This window comes from Schistocerca cancellata, chromosome 9 (genome assembly GCF_023864275.1).
Source record: "Schistocerca cancellata isolate TAMUIC-IGC-003103 chromosome 9, iqSchCanc2.1, whole genome shotgun sequence".
Classification (NCBI taxonomy): domain Eukaryota; kingdom Metazoa; phylum Arthropoda; class Insecta; order Orthoptera; family Acrididae; genus Schistocerca; species Schistocerca cancellata.
Genome location: NC_064634.1, coordinates 505745351 through 505765437, shown reverse-complemented (window position 1 = coordinate 505765437; position 20087 = coordinate 505745351). Strand labels below are relative to the sequence as shown.

Below are 20087 nucleotides of genomic sequence, written 5' to 3'. Positions count from 1 at the left end.
TGGAAGGGTAACATGTTTGGAGCGCTGGGATGAGTGCATTTGATGTAATTTTTGTAAACAGGCTCTGTTAGAGTAGGAATTTTCGTGCATACAATCTGAGACATCTAGAAAGCGAGCGTTAACTATTTCTGGGACACTATACAATTCCAATATATATATACAGGGTGAGTCACCTAACATTACCGCTGGATATATTTCGTAAGCCACATCAAATCCCGACGAATCGATTCTGCAGACCGAACGTGAGGAGAGGGGCTAATGAAATTGCTTAATACAAGCCATAAAAAAATGCACGGAAGTATGTTTTTTAACACAAACCTACGTTTTTTTAAATGGAACCCTGTTAGTTTTGTTAGTACATCTGAACATATAAACAAATATGTAATCAGTGCCGTTTGCTGCATTGTAAAATGTTAATTACATCCGGAGATACTGTAACCTAAAGTTGACGCTTGAGTACCACTCCTCCGCTGTTCGATCGTGTGTATCGGAGAGCACCGAATTACGTAGGGATCCAAAGGGAACGGTGATGGACCTTAGTACAGAAAAGACTGGAACAGTACATTACGTCCACATGCTAACAGCTTTTTGTTGGTCTTTTTCACTGACGCACATGTACATTACCATGAGGGGTGAGGTACACGTGGTTCCGTTTTCAATTACGGAGTGGAATAGAGTGTGTCCCGACATGTCAGGCCAATAGATGTTCAATGTGGTGGCCATCATTTGCTGCACACAATTGCAATCTCTGGCGTAATGAATGTCGTACACGCCGCAGTCCATCTGGTGTAATGTCGCCGCAGGCTACCACAATACGTTGTTTCATAACCTCTGGGGTTGTAGGCACATCACGGTAGACATTCTCCTTTAACATACCGCACAGGAAGAAGTCCAGAGGTGTAAGATCAGGAGAACGGGCTGGCCAATTTATGCGTCCTCCACGTCCTATGAAACGCCCGTCGAACATCCTGCCAAGGGTCAGCCTAGTGTTAATTGCGGAATGTGCAGGTGCACCATCATGCTGATACCACATACGTCGACGCGTTTCCAGTGGGACATTTTCGAGCAACGTTGGCAGATCATTCCTGTCTGAGCCAGCGGAGATTGTCCACGGACCAGTAATGCATGTTCCGTAGATTCACTGCCCCGTGGTTTGTGAAACCCGCTTCATCGGTAAACAGGTAGAGCTGCAACGCATTCTCTGTTAATGCCCATTGACAGAATTGCACTCGATGATTAAAGTCTTCACCATGTTATTGCTGATGTAGCGACACATGAAACGGGTGAAAGCGGTGACGATGCAGTATGCGCATGACACTACTTTGACTCAGTCCACCGGCTCTCGCAATGTCCCGTGTACTCATGTGTGGGTTCATGGCAACAGCAGCTAACACACCAACTGCACCCGCTTCTCCTGTGACGGGCTTGTTACGCACCCGTTTGCGTGCTACGACCATACCTGTTGCATACAGTTGGCGGTAGATATTTTGCAATGTGCGGCACGTTTGATGCTCTCTGTACGGGTACCGTTCTGCATACACCCTGCAGGCTTCAGCTACATTTCGTCGACACTCGCCATAGATGAGTATCATCTCCGCCTTTTCAGAATTCGAATACACCATGGTCACAGTTCCTACAACACTACACTATCACAGACGTCTGGTAACACGGTGTACTACAGTTGGTCTCCGTGCGGAGACAAATGCAGAATAACAATAGCAGCAAGCGCTACATGCGGACACTGAGACAGCTAGACCAAACCACAACAGTGCACTACAGCCACGCTCGTAAACACGGTCGTCATCGTAAACATGTCCCTGCAGATGCTGCTCGCCGACCGTGGCCCGTGTTTGTTACAACAAGCAACTGAACGTCGGAGGTTTCAATCGTCAACTTTAGGTTACAATATCTCCGGATGTAATTAACATTTTACAATGCAACAAACGGCACTGATTACGTATTTGTTTATATGTTCAGATGTGCTAACAAAACTAACGTGGTTCCATTTTAAAAAACGTAGGTTTGTGTTAAAAAACATACTTCCGTGCATTTTTGTATGGTTTATATTAAACAATTACACTAGCCCCTTTCCTCACGTTCGGTCTGTGGAATCGGTTCGTAGTATTTGATATCCAGCGGTAACGTTGGGTGACTCACCCTGTATATATAAAGCCACGTGACGTAAGAATAACATTGGGAACATTGTTAGACGCCGGGTCAACACACAGGCGTTACGCTGGGAGAGGCGGCGTGAGCCATGGTGGGGCAGGTACGCACGGCTGAATACGTCACGCATGGTCCATTACAAGCACTATGGGTGAGAACAGTCCGTGCTATTCTATCATCAGTGGTAAAGACAATTCTGGCCTGAAGTGTCTCGAGTATGGGGACTGCACCCTGGAGTTCAGTGACGCCGGTATAACGGAGACTGCAGCTGTGTGAGAGCGATGGCACACGCTGGCTTGCGTTCTGCGACGGCGTCGATCGCATTTGCGCGTGGCACAGCTTGGAGCATCACCATAGGCGTGTAGGTGAACACGTATTTCGACAGGAATTTCTGAAGCATCAAGTATGGAAGGGATGTTGCTGCCTCATGCTTAAGGGCAGCTGTGTGTGGTTTGACGGCTGACGGCCGAGTCACTTCGTTGGGGCTGTCTGTACGCTCTACTGGACAGAGGGTGGCGGAGGGTGCTTGCATGCGTTGATTGCATTATTTTGTGAGCAGATGTGTAGGCTGCGGTATGCTTTATTCGTTCAAATGGCTCTGAGCACTATAGGACTTAACATCTCAGGTCATCACTCCCCTCGAACTTAGAACTACTTAAACCTAACTAACCTGAGGACATCACACACATCCATGCCCGAGGCAGGATTCGAACCTGCGACAGTAGCGGTCGTGCGGTTCCAGATTGAAGCGCCTAGAACCGCTTGGCCACCAGCGGCCGGCATATGCGTTATTTGGGCAGTTTACGAGTACTGAGTGTATCTACACATTTGTGTACTCCTTTATTGAGGAGCAGTTTGCCATTGTCTACTGAAATTATTTCGGTAAATTAGGAGTTGTTTGCAAGTCTACAGATAGCGTTTGTGGTCCCAAGCAAATCAGGGTGAGTGCTTTGTGTCACTGTGATAAATATGCTCCATCCCTGAATAAAATGTTCCAAAATAAATAAATAGAGTACACTCCTTACTTACTCTCCCCAGCAGCAGTTTACCCCTTCCAGATCACCACATGGTTTACATCACATGAGAGATGAAAGCACCCTCTTGTGGCAGTATGACCGGCCTAGGTGGCCGAGCGGTTCTAGGCGCTACAGTCTGGAACCGCGCAACCGCTACGGTCGCAGGTTCGAATCCTGCCTCGGGCATGGATGTGTGTGATGTCCTTAGGTTAGTTACGTTTGAGTAGTTCTGTTCTAGGGGACTGATGACCTCAGGAGTCCCATAGTGCTCAGAGCCATTTGAACCATATGTGGCAGTATGTGCACTAGTTCAGTTGGACTCTAATTCTCGTGGTGGAGACACTGTCTGCAAAATAAAGACTTATGTCCAGAATCGTTTTCCCGCCATTTGGCCTCACCACCTGCAGTTACGTTACGAAAAGGACGACAGCGTCCTCTGCTGGTGGTACTGAGTCCTAGACCTCGTGGTGAACACACTGTTGCCGCCATCGTGGATAATTGTACTTACATCATCACCTGATGCTACGGTAGCGGCCTCTGGCGTCGACGAAATGTACTTAGTCAGTTGGACTTTGGACCCAGTGGCCAACACACCTACATAAAATTGTTTAAATAAGGTAGACAAGTCCTTTTTCCCAAGAATCCTCGGAGGAGGTGGCAACTGAGGTTCGTACAAGCGAAATCCCAAGTGATCTTTGTTTACCACCTAAATTCAAACGTGGCGCCAGTTCATATCAGGAACTAGCGGTCACGTGACTTAGGTTAGTGGAGGTAGATTTCGCGCGCTTTTCTTTGCCTAGTAGAGATAACGGAGGTGTGGCCATTATCCTGTTGGAATTTGAACTAACAGCCATTTTTCTGTGGGAGGGTAGGCGTGGCTCTTTCCCACCAAAATTCAAACTTCCCACCATCATGCACTGTTGCCAAGTGCACACGACGCCATCTTGGATGACGTCTTCGCCGCTATCTTGGATACATCTGGGAACAATGCAGAGTGACCTGTGCCCCCTTGTCCCAACACTCGTGATACTACCGCCATCTGTTAATGTGCATGTCGCTATCCCATGGCCGTCGTCACTTCAGTTTATAGTAACATTGGCACGACTTTGTTTCAATCATGGGACATTCCGCCGAATCTCTACTACCTGAACATGGTCAAATCTTCTTCATGTGAATGTGGAAGTTAAGAAGGTGGTTATCACATTTTCTTCAGGTGCCACGAAAGGTATCAAGAATTTGAGAAACTACTGCGGTCTCTGACGCTCTCTGTCTACTAACATTAAGATACTTCTAGCAACAGAAGGCACAGAAATGTACAGTTCCTCTATAGGTTTGTAACAGAGGGTCAAATAAGAATTTAGGAAACGAAATATAACATGTTTAGTGTAGTATAAGATAAGAAATTCTCTTTTCCTATATTCGATCATTGAGTTAAATCCAGTTTAATAAGCTGTAACAGGTTAGTGTTGTTCGTTGTCGTCTGAGGCTGGTTGTATGGTTCGCTCCTGAAAGCCATTAATAAATCCAAACGAAATGTATTCCATACGTGTGTCGTGATCTGAAGTTGGAATACGTGGACAGAATAAAACGTTCTGTTTCCGAAACACTACTGAGGAAATTGATAGAAGCGGAATTTGAAGGTGGACCCAAGACTATTCTGTTGCATGTTCCAAGGCAAAAACATAAAACGCAGGGGCTGGATATATATGTGCCTCTGCTTGCCCGTTATCCATTGGCTCGTGAACAACACCGACCATTCCTATCGTGTATCATTACTGGTGTGGTGTACTGGAACTGCTTGTAAGAGGTGTAACCGCCACTGTTGACATTTATTGCCAGCAACTGAGACGTCTTGCAGACGCAATCCGAGAGCAACGGCCAGGACGATTGTGTAAAGTGATACTGCTCCACGATAATGCCCTCCCGCATTCTGCTAGACTGTCGTACGCACCTGATCTCACGCAACATTTCCACCTTCTGCGCTCTCTATGGAAAAATCGTGAAGGAACTTGTTTGCTGGATGAACATGCGCTCGGAATTTGGCTCGAAGAGTTCTTAGAGTCATATCCACGCAATCGAAAAGTTGCTCCAGTGTTGGCAGACTGTCGTACATACTGAAGGAGAACAGGTTAGTGCTGACTAAAGCCTCTGTTATGTTGTGTTTAATTAACATATGGAAAAAGGCTACGAAATTATTCACCAACACACTAGAAGAGAGAATGGAGGTCTGAGCCAAGCGTGGTCGTCTGTTGAGGAGAGCAATACACCCCAGCCCAGCAGGGCCTAAGTTTTCAGGGCTCAGTGGTCTCCGAAAAGTCACTTAAACCTACATATACAAAATCTAAACACTCCATATCCTTATTCTGCTGCATTTTATTTTTGTTTGCTTTTTCCTGCTAGCGATTCCTTCAACATTTCTGTTTCAGTATCACCAAAGAATTGCATTCCAAATTATTTATTGGCATAAAATGGAAGTGTATAGGAGTTTCAGTGCATCAGCAGCTTCTGTCTCACCTATTTGCTAAACGATTCATTATCAGAGAGCCATCACCGATAGAAGAAATTGCATCCAATGCATCAGTATATTCAGTACCTATGGAAAAGAATTTAGTTTTATTACATCTTTCCCTTATAACTGCAGTGAATGATATCTTGAGTCCTAAACTAAATACAACTCATTCTGTGAACCCAGAGGGGGATGTAAGGAATCCCTTAATCCATGGCTATTCGCCACCAGAATTTATAAAAGAAATAAATTCTCTCGATAACTATAGCCTCTGTGCTACCAAATATGCACTACAGCGTTATTCAATTTCCTTGCACCCAACCCTTGGTTGATGCCCCCACAGTCGCAGGTGCACTCTGTAGTGGCGGAACTCACCGCAGGCGAGAGACGGCAGAGTCATCTGGCGGAGGAGCGGTGCGGCTGGCCGTGGGCGGCGCAGCAGTGGCAGGGGTGTGGCCGCGGTCTCCCTGCGGCCCACTGCCGGGGCGCGGACTGCCGTCTGCAGAGGCCGGCGCGCTGCAAAGACAGACAGGCAGGGTGTGGTGAACTCTGTGCACTTGGAGGCCAGAGGGCAGGTTACTACATGCATCGCTGCTGGGGGATCGTCCTCACACAAACAACAGAACACACACTGCCAATGACAATAGTAGGTCTGCTACGACGATTACCTTATCCTCGAACTAACCAGTTTACACACCGCTTCTCCTGAGTTCCTCACACCTGTAGCTTAGCATAACAAACAGCAATAGAGGGTACATAGATACAAAGACATCAGTTTTGCTAGAGTATACGAAAATAGAATACACAACAAGAATCACACGGAAATTGCAACAGCAATAACCCTTGAATCTACTTATTGTCGTGTTGTTTTAATCAGATGTTTGTGGTAGCTCGTGTGTTACGGACCAGGCTGTAGGAGGCTCACATGATAGTGAGGCGACAAGCACCCTCCGAACAGAGTGGTGAAGGCAACTGAGGTAAACAAAGTGAATAGAATTTACCAAACCATGGTTTCCCATTCGTGTAATCAACACATATCAAGTGCGCCTGCTTTTTCACTCAAGAATCGATGCATTTGATTCTATGTTTGGTTTTGTAACGATTGATATTATTGTCACTCGTTACAACAACATTGCAAATGTGTTGTACAAAACAAATTTTATGGTTAGACACTGACGTATCTGACAAATAAGCTACCTGTATGGTAAAAGCTACCTGTATGGTAATATAGTTTAAATTTCCTGTGGGGTTGACTGTGGTGACACACCCAACCATTGGAAAGTTTGATTTCGGTCGCCACCCTGGAATCCCGCTATTAAGATGGGTCATTTTGGTTTGTGTTTCCATCCAACTGCCGTAACTCTCGCACTGACCACTACATGGCTACCAGCAGAATGCAAACCACAACCACTGTAATAAGGTGTAATGTCTGTGACGTGATAGTGGCAGGTCCATATGCCACGAATGCTCACCAAAATCGAGCACCCCAGTGGTAAGAGGCCATGAGACACACTGAAATGAAGCATCCCGATGGGAACACAAAGCTATTACATCCTCGTCATTGTTCCTCGATCATGCTACACTTAGGTTAGAGCCAGACATAGAAACGGCTAACCACACTGCTGTGTACAGTCAAATTTGCAGCTCTAAATTTCGAACGTGAATATTGACCTTTAAGACACAAAAATTTACATTTACGTCTTCAACGAAATCTACAATGAAATATGTCGGTTCTTAATTGCATAGACTGGAACTCTTCAAATTCAACTATTACAGCGCCAATTACCATGTATGGTAATCAATGGTTTGGTTAACGGGCAATTCCATGTCAAATCAAGTGCTACAACCTGACCCTCTCAGATTTTTTTGAAATTAAGTATGCATATATTACTCAGAAATCATGACAAATTGATTTTTTCACATTTTTCTGACGAAAAGTTACTGAGTAATAGAACTTCAAAAATTGAAAAGATGACAAATTTTTTTACTCGCAGAACAATATTGTTTTCTTTACAGCTCGTGTTCTAATTAAGATAGAAAAATAAAATTTACTTCATTGGAAAGCTCTTTTAAATTATATATATATACATATATATATATATATATATATATATATACAACATTGTTGAATTTACAGAATTTTGAAAAAATATATTTTGAAAATTCTCAGATAAATGTATGTGAAAGATGCATTTTACATCTACATATTCTAAAAATTTCAACTTTGGATGAGCATGGGATCACTATCAAAAGCAATTTTACGTTAAGGGTGGTGATCTAAAAATTCGTAAAAACTAATTTATTTTAGGTATTAGGCCGACTTCTCACCAGCTGTATCTTGTTGTGAAATGTGGAAATTAAAAATAACTTATAATTGCAAAAGAACATAAGTTTTATGCTTCTGTAATCAATAATTACAAAATGAAAACTTAAAAAATAAATAAATAAATAAAACACAGAAAGATGAATACCTGAAATCAGACCTAAATTCACTTAGTAATTACTATTATTTACAAATAGGCATCATATCAGTGCACTTCTTCTTACTTCGAACTAATCAGTCTGTTGCACATCAATATTTCTGCACAGGATAACTTATATGTTGGCCCTGTAGCAGTTTGAGGGTTCATGATTGCCACGGCTTCCCTACTGTTTATGCAATGAATGACTCGGGAATGTAAAAGATGGTGACGGTCCATGTGGATGTAAGAAACTGTGATTTCATCCGTCTCCTGATTTTTTCCAAGTACACAGGATAACCACCAGTAACAAATCCTTTTATGTCTTGGAACAGTATTGTATCACTCAGAAACTGTCACCATTTCAATTTTACTATCATCAGAGTCTGAATACACTTTTGTTATTATTTTGTCCTTGCTAGAAGGAATTGAAGTGTGAACTTTTTGTGTCCCTACAATTTTGCAGCATTTCTCAAATCTCTCCATTACTTTCATTTCTTCATTTTTGTGATCTTTAGTAGCATACTTGAAGTTCATTCCTTCTATGTTATCCTTGGCAAACATATAAGGTTGTTTTGGTGTCATTATTTGATCACTGTATGGCCGTTGCAGACTTGCTCGAGCTGCCTTCCCATGCGAGGTGGCTGAAAAATGCCATTCAGCTTCACTTTGGAAATCATCTTCATGATGGCCTATTTTTATAGTGAGCTGCTGCTCCATCAGAGAAATAATGTATTTTTCTTGGTTTTCTACTGAATTTAACAGTCAGGAAGTCCATCAAGTATGACTGGAACAAATGCACAGCAACAGTGTCATATGTTAGGCATTCTGATATCATTACAAGACTTGTGCGCTCGAGTTTGTTCCCATCCTTGTAATAAGCAACAATAGGATGAATCGTTGCTTGCATGTTTGTCCAGTGATAGCCTTGTACTTCGTCCTGGATGACAAAGGAGTAATTCTCAGAAAAGTCACAGATCGCTAACACCTCGCCTTCTTTAAGTTCATTTCTCAGTTTCTTTTGGAAGGTTCATTGTTTACTAGCTGCAAATGAATGTCGTGTAAGCGATTTTAATTTATCAAAAAAACAATGAATAAAGTTGTCAGATGATTTTATGATTGTTTCTAGAGATGTGTGATCAACAGAAACCCATTGCTGATAAGTTATATTATCAATATCATTAGTATTCAAAATCTTGTAAATATGTCTTAAATGTTTCTGGGCCAGGGCAGAATTTACATTCACCAAAATGACAAGCAGGTAATGCCGGATCACATACAACTCTTGCATTGCAGTCTTTGTAATTTTTTATTGGATTATCTTCATCCCTTGTCAGCTGAGGAATGTTACATCCACTCAGCATGAGTTTGAAGTTTTGATGGGTAGTACACACACACACACACACACACACACACACACACACACACACACACACACACACTGAGTGTACCACTACTTCCAGCTAAAACACAGTTTTTGGGATGTAGGTCTACAAAAATTGAAAATCCAATGTGGAGCTCTGGATGGTTGTCTGTAAAGTTCGCGTAAATTTCTTTCAAATTACTTAAACCTAGCCGTTTTTGTACTTGCTGTTTTTTTATCTTTCACAAATATTTTTTTGAGAATTTTAAAAATAGTTTTTCAAAATTCGATAAATTCAGCAATGTTGTTTTTATAAACCGTAATTATATATACATTTTAAACTAATGATGGTTGGTATCATATAGAAGCTCTTTAAAAGATCTTTCCAATGAAGTACATTTTATTGTTCTAGCTTAATTAGAACACAAGTTATAAAGAAAACAACTTTCTTCTGTGAGTCAAAAATTTGTCATTTTTTCAATTTTTGAAAGTCCATTACTCGATAACTTTTTATCAGAAAAATGTTAAAAAAAATTAATTTGTGGTACTATTTATGAGTACTATATGCATACTTAATCTCATTTTAATCCATTTGTTGATTTGACGTGGAATGACCCTATCTATATGTATTTTTTTGGCATAGATTAGGTATATGCAATAAAAATGGGGGATTCCTGTTTCAAAATGAAATTTGAGACCACTCATGCAGGCGGCGTATACACATATAATGTTGTACCATACCATGTACACACACCAGAGTGTCTTTGAACTAACACATCACCAACCTTCACCGTTTACACATCATGAAGCCCATTGGGGACATGCTAGTTTCATAACTACGAAGTTGTATGGGAAATTGATGTCATCATAAGCAAGCATGTTTTCTGCACATTTGCGCAGTGGTAGCTACACCACTCAGGGAGTGTGCCTATCGGTATAGACTGTTCGTTTTGTGGCCACATCTCCACACTTAGACATCCAGTCTACTGCAGCCAAGGGGAAAATAAGCATTAATGACCTGCTCTTGGCAGACATAGTTTGAGGTACAAACGAACCTAAAAAATATACTACTCCTAATAGCTATAATAATTAGTCTATGAATGAAGCAGAGTAAATGTTCGTTATTTCTTATTATCAGATCCAAAACAATGAGAAATTAATTCAAAGTTTACACATCATGAAGGCCATTGGGGACATGCTAGTTTCATAACTACGAAGTTGTGTGGGAAATTGATGTCATCATAAGCAAGTGGATAAATAAGATGCAGTTGTGCACGACACCTGATGCAATAAAGAAGATTTTGGTTAGTAATTACAACATTGCTCCTATTTCAGTTATCAAGACTATTTAAAAACTTTACTTTGAATAACGCAGACAGAACTAGAGTTAAAGCTAATAAGTTAGTGTTACGCTACTCTTTAAAATATTGAACAGGTGAGTTTCAGTCTGAAATATTTCTCATTCAATTGAGTTTTGTAAACCAGTCAGGCTGCTTAGGCAACATATCAAATACAAGAGTTATATCAAATACAAAAGTTGTAGTTTATGAAGCAGCTCATTAACTATGGTATAAATATTTATACCATTTGAGATTTACGCGGTCCTAGGTTTGTACGGAGTATTTTTAATATGAGACAGTATGTAACAAATAATATTTGCATCTGAACATTTCGTCAGTATTGAATTTGTTTGGATATAGTTCAGTAAGAACAACAGATGACATAGGGAAGATCGCAGTAGAAGGAAACACAGAAGAATTCTTTATATGACTTTCAGTAACACTGAGAAGTTCAAGCAACGCACGAACAATCGAGCAGAGATCTGTTTACTACTCCTCAAAGAAGCAATACAGTATTTTGATCAATAGAACCTCCTCCCAGTGTGTGTAGTAGACGGGAGTGTACTTAGCTACTGCATGTATCCGCAGGAAAAACTAAACAGAAACACGAGGGAAACGTGAATAAGGGACACAATGCTGCAGTTTTGGTCTTAGGACTGGCTTCTTGTAGCGTGAGGAGCGTCCGGAATATAGAGGGAGTAAGCCCTCCACCACATCTGCTTATGTAAACTTGTTTACTCGAGTAGCCTCTTCGTGCTATGAATGGGAACCACACACTTCTTAGGGCCTAGAATACTGCCTAAAATTTATACCTAACTCAAGTACTTCGACTGGGGAACGTAAGGGAACTGTGTTATGGAAACTATGGTTGTATTACATACATCTACCAAGGGAGCTAATGAGGGATAAGCAACATGCAACTTTGTAGTAGTGATGGAGTAGTGGTTACTCTGACCATTACCTTTACTACATCTAACTAACCGTGTCGTAACATCAGAAATGATAACATAGTTGCTTGCCTGCATGATCCATGCTACAGCCTGCTACGGAGTAGCTAGTATTGGGCGACATACTTGCTCCTCATCTTCATCTTCCCTGTACGTAGCATGACACTATATATATTTACCCCCTCGCCCACAGCAGCAGAGACAAACAACAATGAAGACTCTTTTGCATCGACAGGTTAACAGTGACCCTGTACAGGAGACAGAAAAAGGCCAGCACACTTCAGTGACCTGGCTGCAAACTGTAAACATCACTGTGTCTTCTAGTGTCTTGAACAGCACATAGTTGTATTCACGACTACAATGGTTCCTGCTCTGCCCACAGTCAATGTACCTTTTATTTAGAGCATTGATACTGGAATCTAAATGCCTGGTTGTTCCATACATTGAATGTAATGGAGCTGATGACTGCAGGTAATATCAAAGCAGTTTATAAAGCTATGAAATATTTGTCTATTCTTTGATTGTAATTAGCTAGCTTACCTGTAATTAAACGAAGTTCAGTTATAGTATTAAATGAAGTTGATACATGAAGTTTAGGAAAACTTTAAGACATGTACCCTTACAGGCAGGAAATTACATCACCAAGAATTGTGGCATAAACGGAAGCTTGACCTGAAAGATCATGTCAGTTCAGATTTCAGGCCAGTCCATTAAGAATGGCGCTAGTAGCGCCACTATACGGATGAAAATCAGGTTTGCTTTAAATGCGTTCTGCAACTATCGTCAGCGTTAGTTACCTTCAAGATTGGACAGAGCGAGTTGACTGGGACAATGATGCCATCATCGAACTGCATCTGCAGCAACAACCTGAGCAGCAGTCGGCACCACAGTGACACAACGAAATGTTAGAAATCGTTTATATGAAGAGACATCTCTGAGCCAGACGCCGTGTAGCGTGCACTCCACTGACCCCAAACTTCCGTCATTTGAGATTTCAGTGGGGTGATGAAAGAGCTCATTAGAGAGAAGGGTGGAGGTCTGTCGCATTTCTGATGGAGGCTGGTTCTACCTCTGTGCCAGTGATGGCTGGAAGTTGGTTAGGAGGGGGTCAATTGAGGCCCCGCAACCAACCTGTCTGCATGCTAGGAGCATTGGACCTACAACTGGAGTTATGATCATGGTTGCAATTTGCTATGAGAGCAGGAGCACTGTCATCATTATCCCATGCACCCTGACTGCAAATGCGCGTCAGTCTGGTGAATCGACCTGTTGTGCTGCTATTCATGAACAGCGTTCCAGGAGGTGTTCTTCAACAGGATAACGCTCGGCCAGTAACAGCCGTTGTAATACAGCATGCCCTACAGAGTGTCGACATGTTGCCTTGATATGCTCGATGGCCGTATCCACCTCCAATCGGGCACTTATGGGTCATCATTAGATGGCAACTCCAGTGTCATCCACAAACAGCGCTATCTCTCCCCGTATTGACGAACCAAGAGCACTAGGCAACGTACTCCATCACACAAATTGACATCTGGTAATTGCACAACACAATGCATTAACGTTAGCATGCTTGCATTCAACATTTTGGTGGTTACACTGCTTATTAACTAGCCAGCATGTCACATTTGCAATGGAAAATCTGGCGCTTACATTAACATGTCATCTTAATCAGTTACGTGTGTTACCTAGACAAATGTGTTCCCAAAATTTCATTGCTCCACATTTAATAGTTTTTGGTGTTGTGATTTTTTTCGTGTAAGATGTGCCTATGCTCTAAAATACTTGTACACTAAGTACAGTTATTGGCGCGGAAATACAAAAACACACAGAAATGTGCAACACAGATAAGTGGCTCATTACGTGCTTACCTTGTTTGTGCTGGAGGATCCGCGAGCAGCTGACCCAGTGTGACGATGTCTTCAGGCTGAGTGCGCACTGCGTCAGCCCAGCCCTGTGTGGTCATAACCTGGGTGACGTTGGCCTTTATGAAGTTAACGGCGGCCTGCCTGAGGCTGGTGCAGGAGTGCCTGATCGCCAGAACAGCTGCGGCCGCCGCAGTCTCGACGGACAGCTGAGCGGCCACGAGCTGCTCACACCGAGCCTTCAGGGCCGACACGCCGTATTTATCAGCGGCTGCCAGCAGGTCGGGGGCCAGGCTGGGCAGCTGAGGGGCCTGGAGGGTGTAGAGGTAGGCGACCAGCTGGCGCAGCACCCGGCCCTCCACGTCCGGGACTGCGACCTCACCGGCGCTGGCTTCCAGTGAGTCGTGGCGAAACATGCCGCCAAACACGGGACTTCTATCGGCCAACAAGGCCCTGTGCGCCACGAGACGGGTGCCGCCCGCCACCAGTGTGACGACTGCGCCGTCCCCTGCGTCAAGAAGGGCGCCCAGGTCCACGGCTGTGGTCTCCATAACTTCCTGGGTGTGTTCCATCGTGGATGACTCTGGAACATGGCGACACTCAGCAGGCATTTCTCCTCGCACAGCACACTCTATACTTGTATGAGCCATAGACAGAACAGTGTCAAGCGAAAGTTGGTAAATGTTTTGACATGTGCACACTCGGCCTTCATGTCTTGAACTGGCCTCTCAACCCTCTGCCTTTCGAAAATCGCGCATGTGCAGAACCAAGTATAAATATCAGCCTTGCAAACTAAAAACGCAGAGACCATACTGCAGAATGGAAAGTCTGGCCATTATCTCAATTAGTTTAGAATAACAGATGCAGTTAGTGTCTCAGACGCTAATATACAGCCCAAGCGAGTATGCAATCTACGTAAAGCGAATTGGGAACATTGAAACGGAGCATTCAATGTACTGCCACTGCAAAAAATCGGTACTGATGTTCACGCCACAGACAACAAGTTTATCCAAATGTTGCAGACGGCGCACATTAAGGCGATCCGTATATTTGTCAGGTAGCCAACGGTTTTTAAAATTCCCTGATGTTTCACCCCATAGACAGCACAGCAGATGATAAGGCACTACCATAGAACCTTAGGGGAAACAGAATGACAAGGCTGAGTTTCTATCGAACAGTCAAATGACAATATAAAGAACTGTTACACCTAACAAGAGCAGAAAAATGCGAGCTACATTTGAAGAACCAAATGGTAGCAGGCATCTAGTGTTTCACATACAAACTTTCAACAAACACGATTCGATACCTACTGTTATATCGACCTTGAGATGATCTAGAGGTATGACGACGATGGACCAGAAGACATTAGGACTCTGTTGCCGGAAGACATGACAGTATCTTCGCTCTGAAATACTCCAGCAGCATGTGAATAATGATGTTTTGATTCGATTTGGCAAGAAGCACATAGGTCTGGGCAGTAATAAAATTCAAATAAAGAAAGAAGCAATAGAGCTTGATATAGTTACAGCGCAAGTGTTGCATCAGCTAGTGGACCAGACTTTACCGTATATAACAGCGTCATTCCACAATTTCCTTTGCAAGTGTGAGCAAACATGATCTGCAATGTCTCAAGTAAATTTACGGAGAACACAAAGATCCAAAACAACTCCGCCCTAACAATATCGAGTAATTTTAGTTAACTTCCATTACCAAGGGGGGGAGGGGAGCAGGGGAGGGGGCAGTGGGTGGGGGAAAGTGGTACTTCGTGCCGTTGCTAAAAAATTAAAATTATGGTAACTACACGCTTTTGAAGAGGTAATTATGTGTAATTAGGGTCCAAAAGGTGAAAATACCGTTTAAGAGATTGTTATCAATATCAAAGTACCTTCGAAAATGTATACTACTAACGTCATAACCAACACAAGCAATATAAGAAATGCACATTTCTTTCAATGTTGTTGTATTTTACTCTAAACGTAATTTTTAAAGAGGTACTGATGAGTAAGTATGGCCCATAACTTGGATATACTGACTACGAGTTTCACTGAAGAGAGTGAAATCTACTACTCTTACTTAAACTTTTACGTTAACTGAACTGAAATATTTAAAAGATATATTAAATATGATAGAATTCATTAACAACAACACATACTTTTTCGAAATTTTAAAATATAAATAAACTGTCTAGATTACAATATAGACGGGCATAACGTATCCTAATCTCTGCCCACCTTGGTATTGTGAGGTATAAGTCTTACAGCACAATTCGTCTGGTAAATGCCCAGCGAAAGTACAGGGAAACGCCCCGTGCGTCCATCTGAGCCATCTTAGCGTCATGAGAGGCATGAACTTCTGTATTATGGTGTCACGAAAGAGAAATACACTGAGGGTGCTATAAATCACGGAAGGGATATTGAGAATACCTCAGAAAAGTAGGTTATAGTCATAATGACTGATAAAGCTGGCGATATCGATAATTTATGGTTGCCTACGCAGTTCAAAGAGCGACGCAGATGTGTTGTCCCTGTAATGTCTCTTGCAGCGGTCTCTCCGCGATATTTTCAGAAATTTTTTAAATTATATAACTCAGTACATATCTCGAAATATCTCTTCTCATCTTACCGATTATCAATGCAAAGTAGTTTCAAGCCCAAGTATTCCTTGGAGCGTCCATTTACTCCATGGAATAGCTGCTCTGCTATCTACGTTTGCTCTTATGAAAAGAATGAAGGAACTTCTTGCCGATTAGTCGTGAAAGAAGGAGGATGTATATGTATGTATGATTGGGCTAGTCACCATCTCGATGAGATTCTGTATGAGAAGGAATTTAATACATGAACTAAACTAAAGTAAATGTGTTCGCGTATTATTTAACGGATTATTATTATTGACAGTGTCTGCTTACTACGCTGTGTTGCACGGGATCAGTGGGGAACGTCTGATTTACATTGGACGAACCTGCCGTTTTGTATGCTCAAGATATCCAGTTATTTCAAATAAATAGGCTAACACGGTCTTACCAGCAGATCTCCGGTCTTCCCCATGTGATCACCGAAAGTTAATAATTATTACAAATGTTTCCAGGAGATCGACTGACAATTTTCGTCGCACCGAGACTACGAAATTGCTTCACTGCCTTATGGAATTTAAGTTAAGCTCAATTTAATCAGGATAGAACAGTACTGAACTGTGTGAATGTGATAAGCCTGCTTTGTGAATGAAAATTCCCTTAATATACGCATGTTTTTACTATCCTGATCAGTGAAGCTAAATCAGGCCGGTATGAGAGAGGTTTTTAAATTTTAGATTCCACAAAAAAGAATATTAAATACCAATAGTGTCTATAACATCCTAAGAGGTTACTCCATCGACAGGCTAGTGAAACTGGAATACCTCGAAAGTAAATTGTGATGAACGTCACCAAAAGCTGCCCACAGGTTTCTGTTTGTTGTCATTAACGAACCAGCTTCAGAGCATAAAAAATACTAGAGGCTGAATCTCCTTTGCAGATGAGCTACTAGGTACTCGCATAGGATCTGTCAATGCATGAGATGAATTAGAGGAAATTAGTTGGGAAGTTCTTGCAAGACTAAGTAATTGCAAAGGAAACAAACTAACAATAGCAGCACACTAAAATGTTTATATGTAATACTGAATCTTATCAAGACTCTAAAAGCCAAAAATCGGAATAAATTACCAACCAGTGAAAAGAGCTGAATCGTAAACATGCATCAGTATAAATATCAAGCATAACACCTAGTAATCGTGTACCAGAGAGGCATTAATATCCTCAGCAAAACAGCAATGTAACAAGCTCATATGACTTGCAAAATTCTGGCTGCTTCCTTGTGACTAGCCAAGCTGACAGTTCTAAGGATGTGATAGACAGAGACAATATGAGTGCGGATGTTAATACGGACTTGATAGCTATTTCATGAGTGTTAGTGGCAATGAACAGTCAACAGAACTTTAATCATTTTCCCACATGAAGGTTGAACCTGGACGCCCGCTATTTATAACGAACTTCCAGGAAATGATTTTTAGGTAGTGTTTTGCTGCGATTGCCTAGTGGGTATGGGATGGATGGTAATTTTATTAACGTTGCTTTGCACCACCTAGATACTAGCTGCTACGACAGAGTGAAGAAACATGGAGCAGACAAGAAGCCTAAAGAGATACGTGCATTGAACTGTGAGAATGTGATCACAATGAGAAGGAAAACCGAGCCCCAGGCCGCGGCAAAACGTAACACCATGGATGCCGAACAGATACAAGTCACGTGGCAGCCATTGGCTGTAATTAGCGATGGATGTGTTCATTTGATAACTGGGTTCAATTTAGTCTCATTTTGCAAAGTTGGGAGGGGAATTACCGACTCGAAGTACAATGGGGCAGACAGTATACCAAGAAACCGTAAGAGTGAACAGGACTTACCGTAGAGTGAGGGAGGGGTGTCTCCAGGCAAGTGATGCTCGTCGCCGCGGCCAACACACGGAGCGTCCCGGCAGCTGCTGGAGTCGCAGTGAGCTCAGGGACACGACCCGCCCTTCCTTATATGCCTGAAGGCAGCTGCGTGACGTCACCGAGCCTCGCATTACTGTAACGATGTGGCGATAGCAGAGCGTGTTTTATCTCGAGCGTCTGTCACCAGGTGCGACAACCCCCACTTTAGTAGACTTACACAATCAGTCCATCTAGTCCCACGTAGACATCTGATTCTTCTGAAGTCAAAATATCGGAGCGTTTTGTGATGCTAGTTAAAACTCGATGCTGTATGCCGGAAAACATTGTCTCAATCTCAGTTTGAACAACATCAAACTTTTAGTTTCTTTCCGTTCTGTCACTGCTGCAGAATGAGCGTGGCTCTGTTTCGTATGTTCTTCTTCAGTTCTTTTTGGCTAGAGTGCATAGTCATATGTGAGAACTGATAAACTGAAAAGTGTCCTTGTTGATCTTCCATACTGTAAAACACATATTACCTGCTGCATGGTCGTTCTTTCCATAATTTTGGAGGAGGTAGTACAGAGGAAAAAATGAAAAACGTCCGCTGTATATTGGAAGTGAAGTGCATACTTTAAGAACATGTTCAGTAGACGCGATGTGTCTCATACCTATGAGGGTATGCATTCCAGGGCCAATGTTTTCTAGCCCTTGTGTTGTTTTGGTCTTTAGAATCAAGTTTGAAAGTTTCTTGCTCTGCCACCTAAGCTCCGAAAGATCTGGAACGTGTATTCCACTGACAGGGGAGTCAGCAACATTTTCGCTTACCGCTGCCGGCTTGTTCATTTCCGGACCGGGGTCCTTCATCTCAGAGTGATGTATTTTCCCTTCCCCATCAGCTTTGAACGTCCTTAAAATCATCGCGCAGTCATCCTGCAAAGGATAATGAAAAATAGTCTGGCAATATCTATTCTCCTTGGCATAAACACACATCCATTGTGTTTCTCTACGAATAACAGTGACTCTTCCAATACGATAACATGGCGCAACAGTTATGGGCTGTGCTGTTGTTGGTGTACGATTGTCATTGTGCCTGTCTCTATTGTTTTGTCAATGAAAGCTGAAACAACGGTTGGCGTAATGACAGCGCTGCAGACGTCTTCTTGTTGTCCGTGTGGGTACTTGCCTTGCTGTTATCGAAGTGATTTCTCGACTCACCATACGTGAGATGGATGTACAATACTTCATCGTCAAGCGAACACTGACTCCTCTCCCGGACGCTAACGGGGTGAGGCTACTGAGGTCCTGAACAACACCGAGTACGCACATCGTGAACCTACTGCTTCCGTATTCGCATGACAGTCGTGGGATCCTGTGTCAGACCCGCAACTGTGGATGGGGCAGTAATGGTGGCCACAACTGCTCGCCGCAGCCGCAGATCACGACTGCCAGTGACTGGAGCCCCGCACACACGGCAGACACTGCAGGCGATGCAGCATACCAGGAGGCAGCCATTCTGGGTGGCGGGGGAAGGGGGCGATACCAGCTCACTGTCCTGTCTCAAGGTGGACTGAGTGGGCGTTGTGTGTTCCTGCTGCCCGTCCACGCGTTGCACAGTGGTCAGCACAAGCTTTACTGACATTCACTGCACGATGCTGCAACACAAAACCGATTTACAAAAACTCGTAACAGCCTGTGGCTTGCGAACAGTAGATGTTGCTGAAAGGAAAATATTTTTCAATGGAAACAGGCTGATGAATAGTGGATGAAGCTTCATGTCAAAGTTCTTGTCGTACTGAATTCATGTCGAGGAAAAGAAGATTTTCTGTGCAGAATAGTACACTTATTGTGATGATCCTGTGAGAGGCACATACTGAAGACAGTAGAGTCATTGCAAAGCCTACAATGTGTAGTGGCTTAATGAAATAAATGACATCTTGTTCCTTCCATATCGCGCCTGCCTAAATTCATCAGTCATTTGTGAT

At 42.8% G+C, this 20087-nt stretch overlaps 1 protein-coding gene across 1 annotated transcript in view; it reads right to left on the bottom strand.

The window, feature by feature from the left end:
• The window catches only part of LOC126101527 (poly [ADP-ribose] polymerase tankyrase-1-like), a 36530-nt gene extending 18359 nt beyond the window's left edge, over positions 1-18171 (bottom strand). The window contains exons 1-3 of the mRNA XM_049912169.1: positions 18097-18171; positions 13669-14245; positions 6064-6204 (exon numbers count right to left, since the gene is read on the bottom strand). Coding sequence (XP_049768126.1) covers positions 6064-6204; positions 13669-14234 — 707 coding nt within the window. The 5' untranslated portion in view covers positions 14235-14245; positions 18097-18171. The remainder of the gene's footprint in view (positions 1-6063; positions 6205-13668; positions 14246-18096) is intronic.
• Between the last annotated feature and the right edge of the window lie 1916 nt (positions 18172-20087).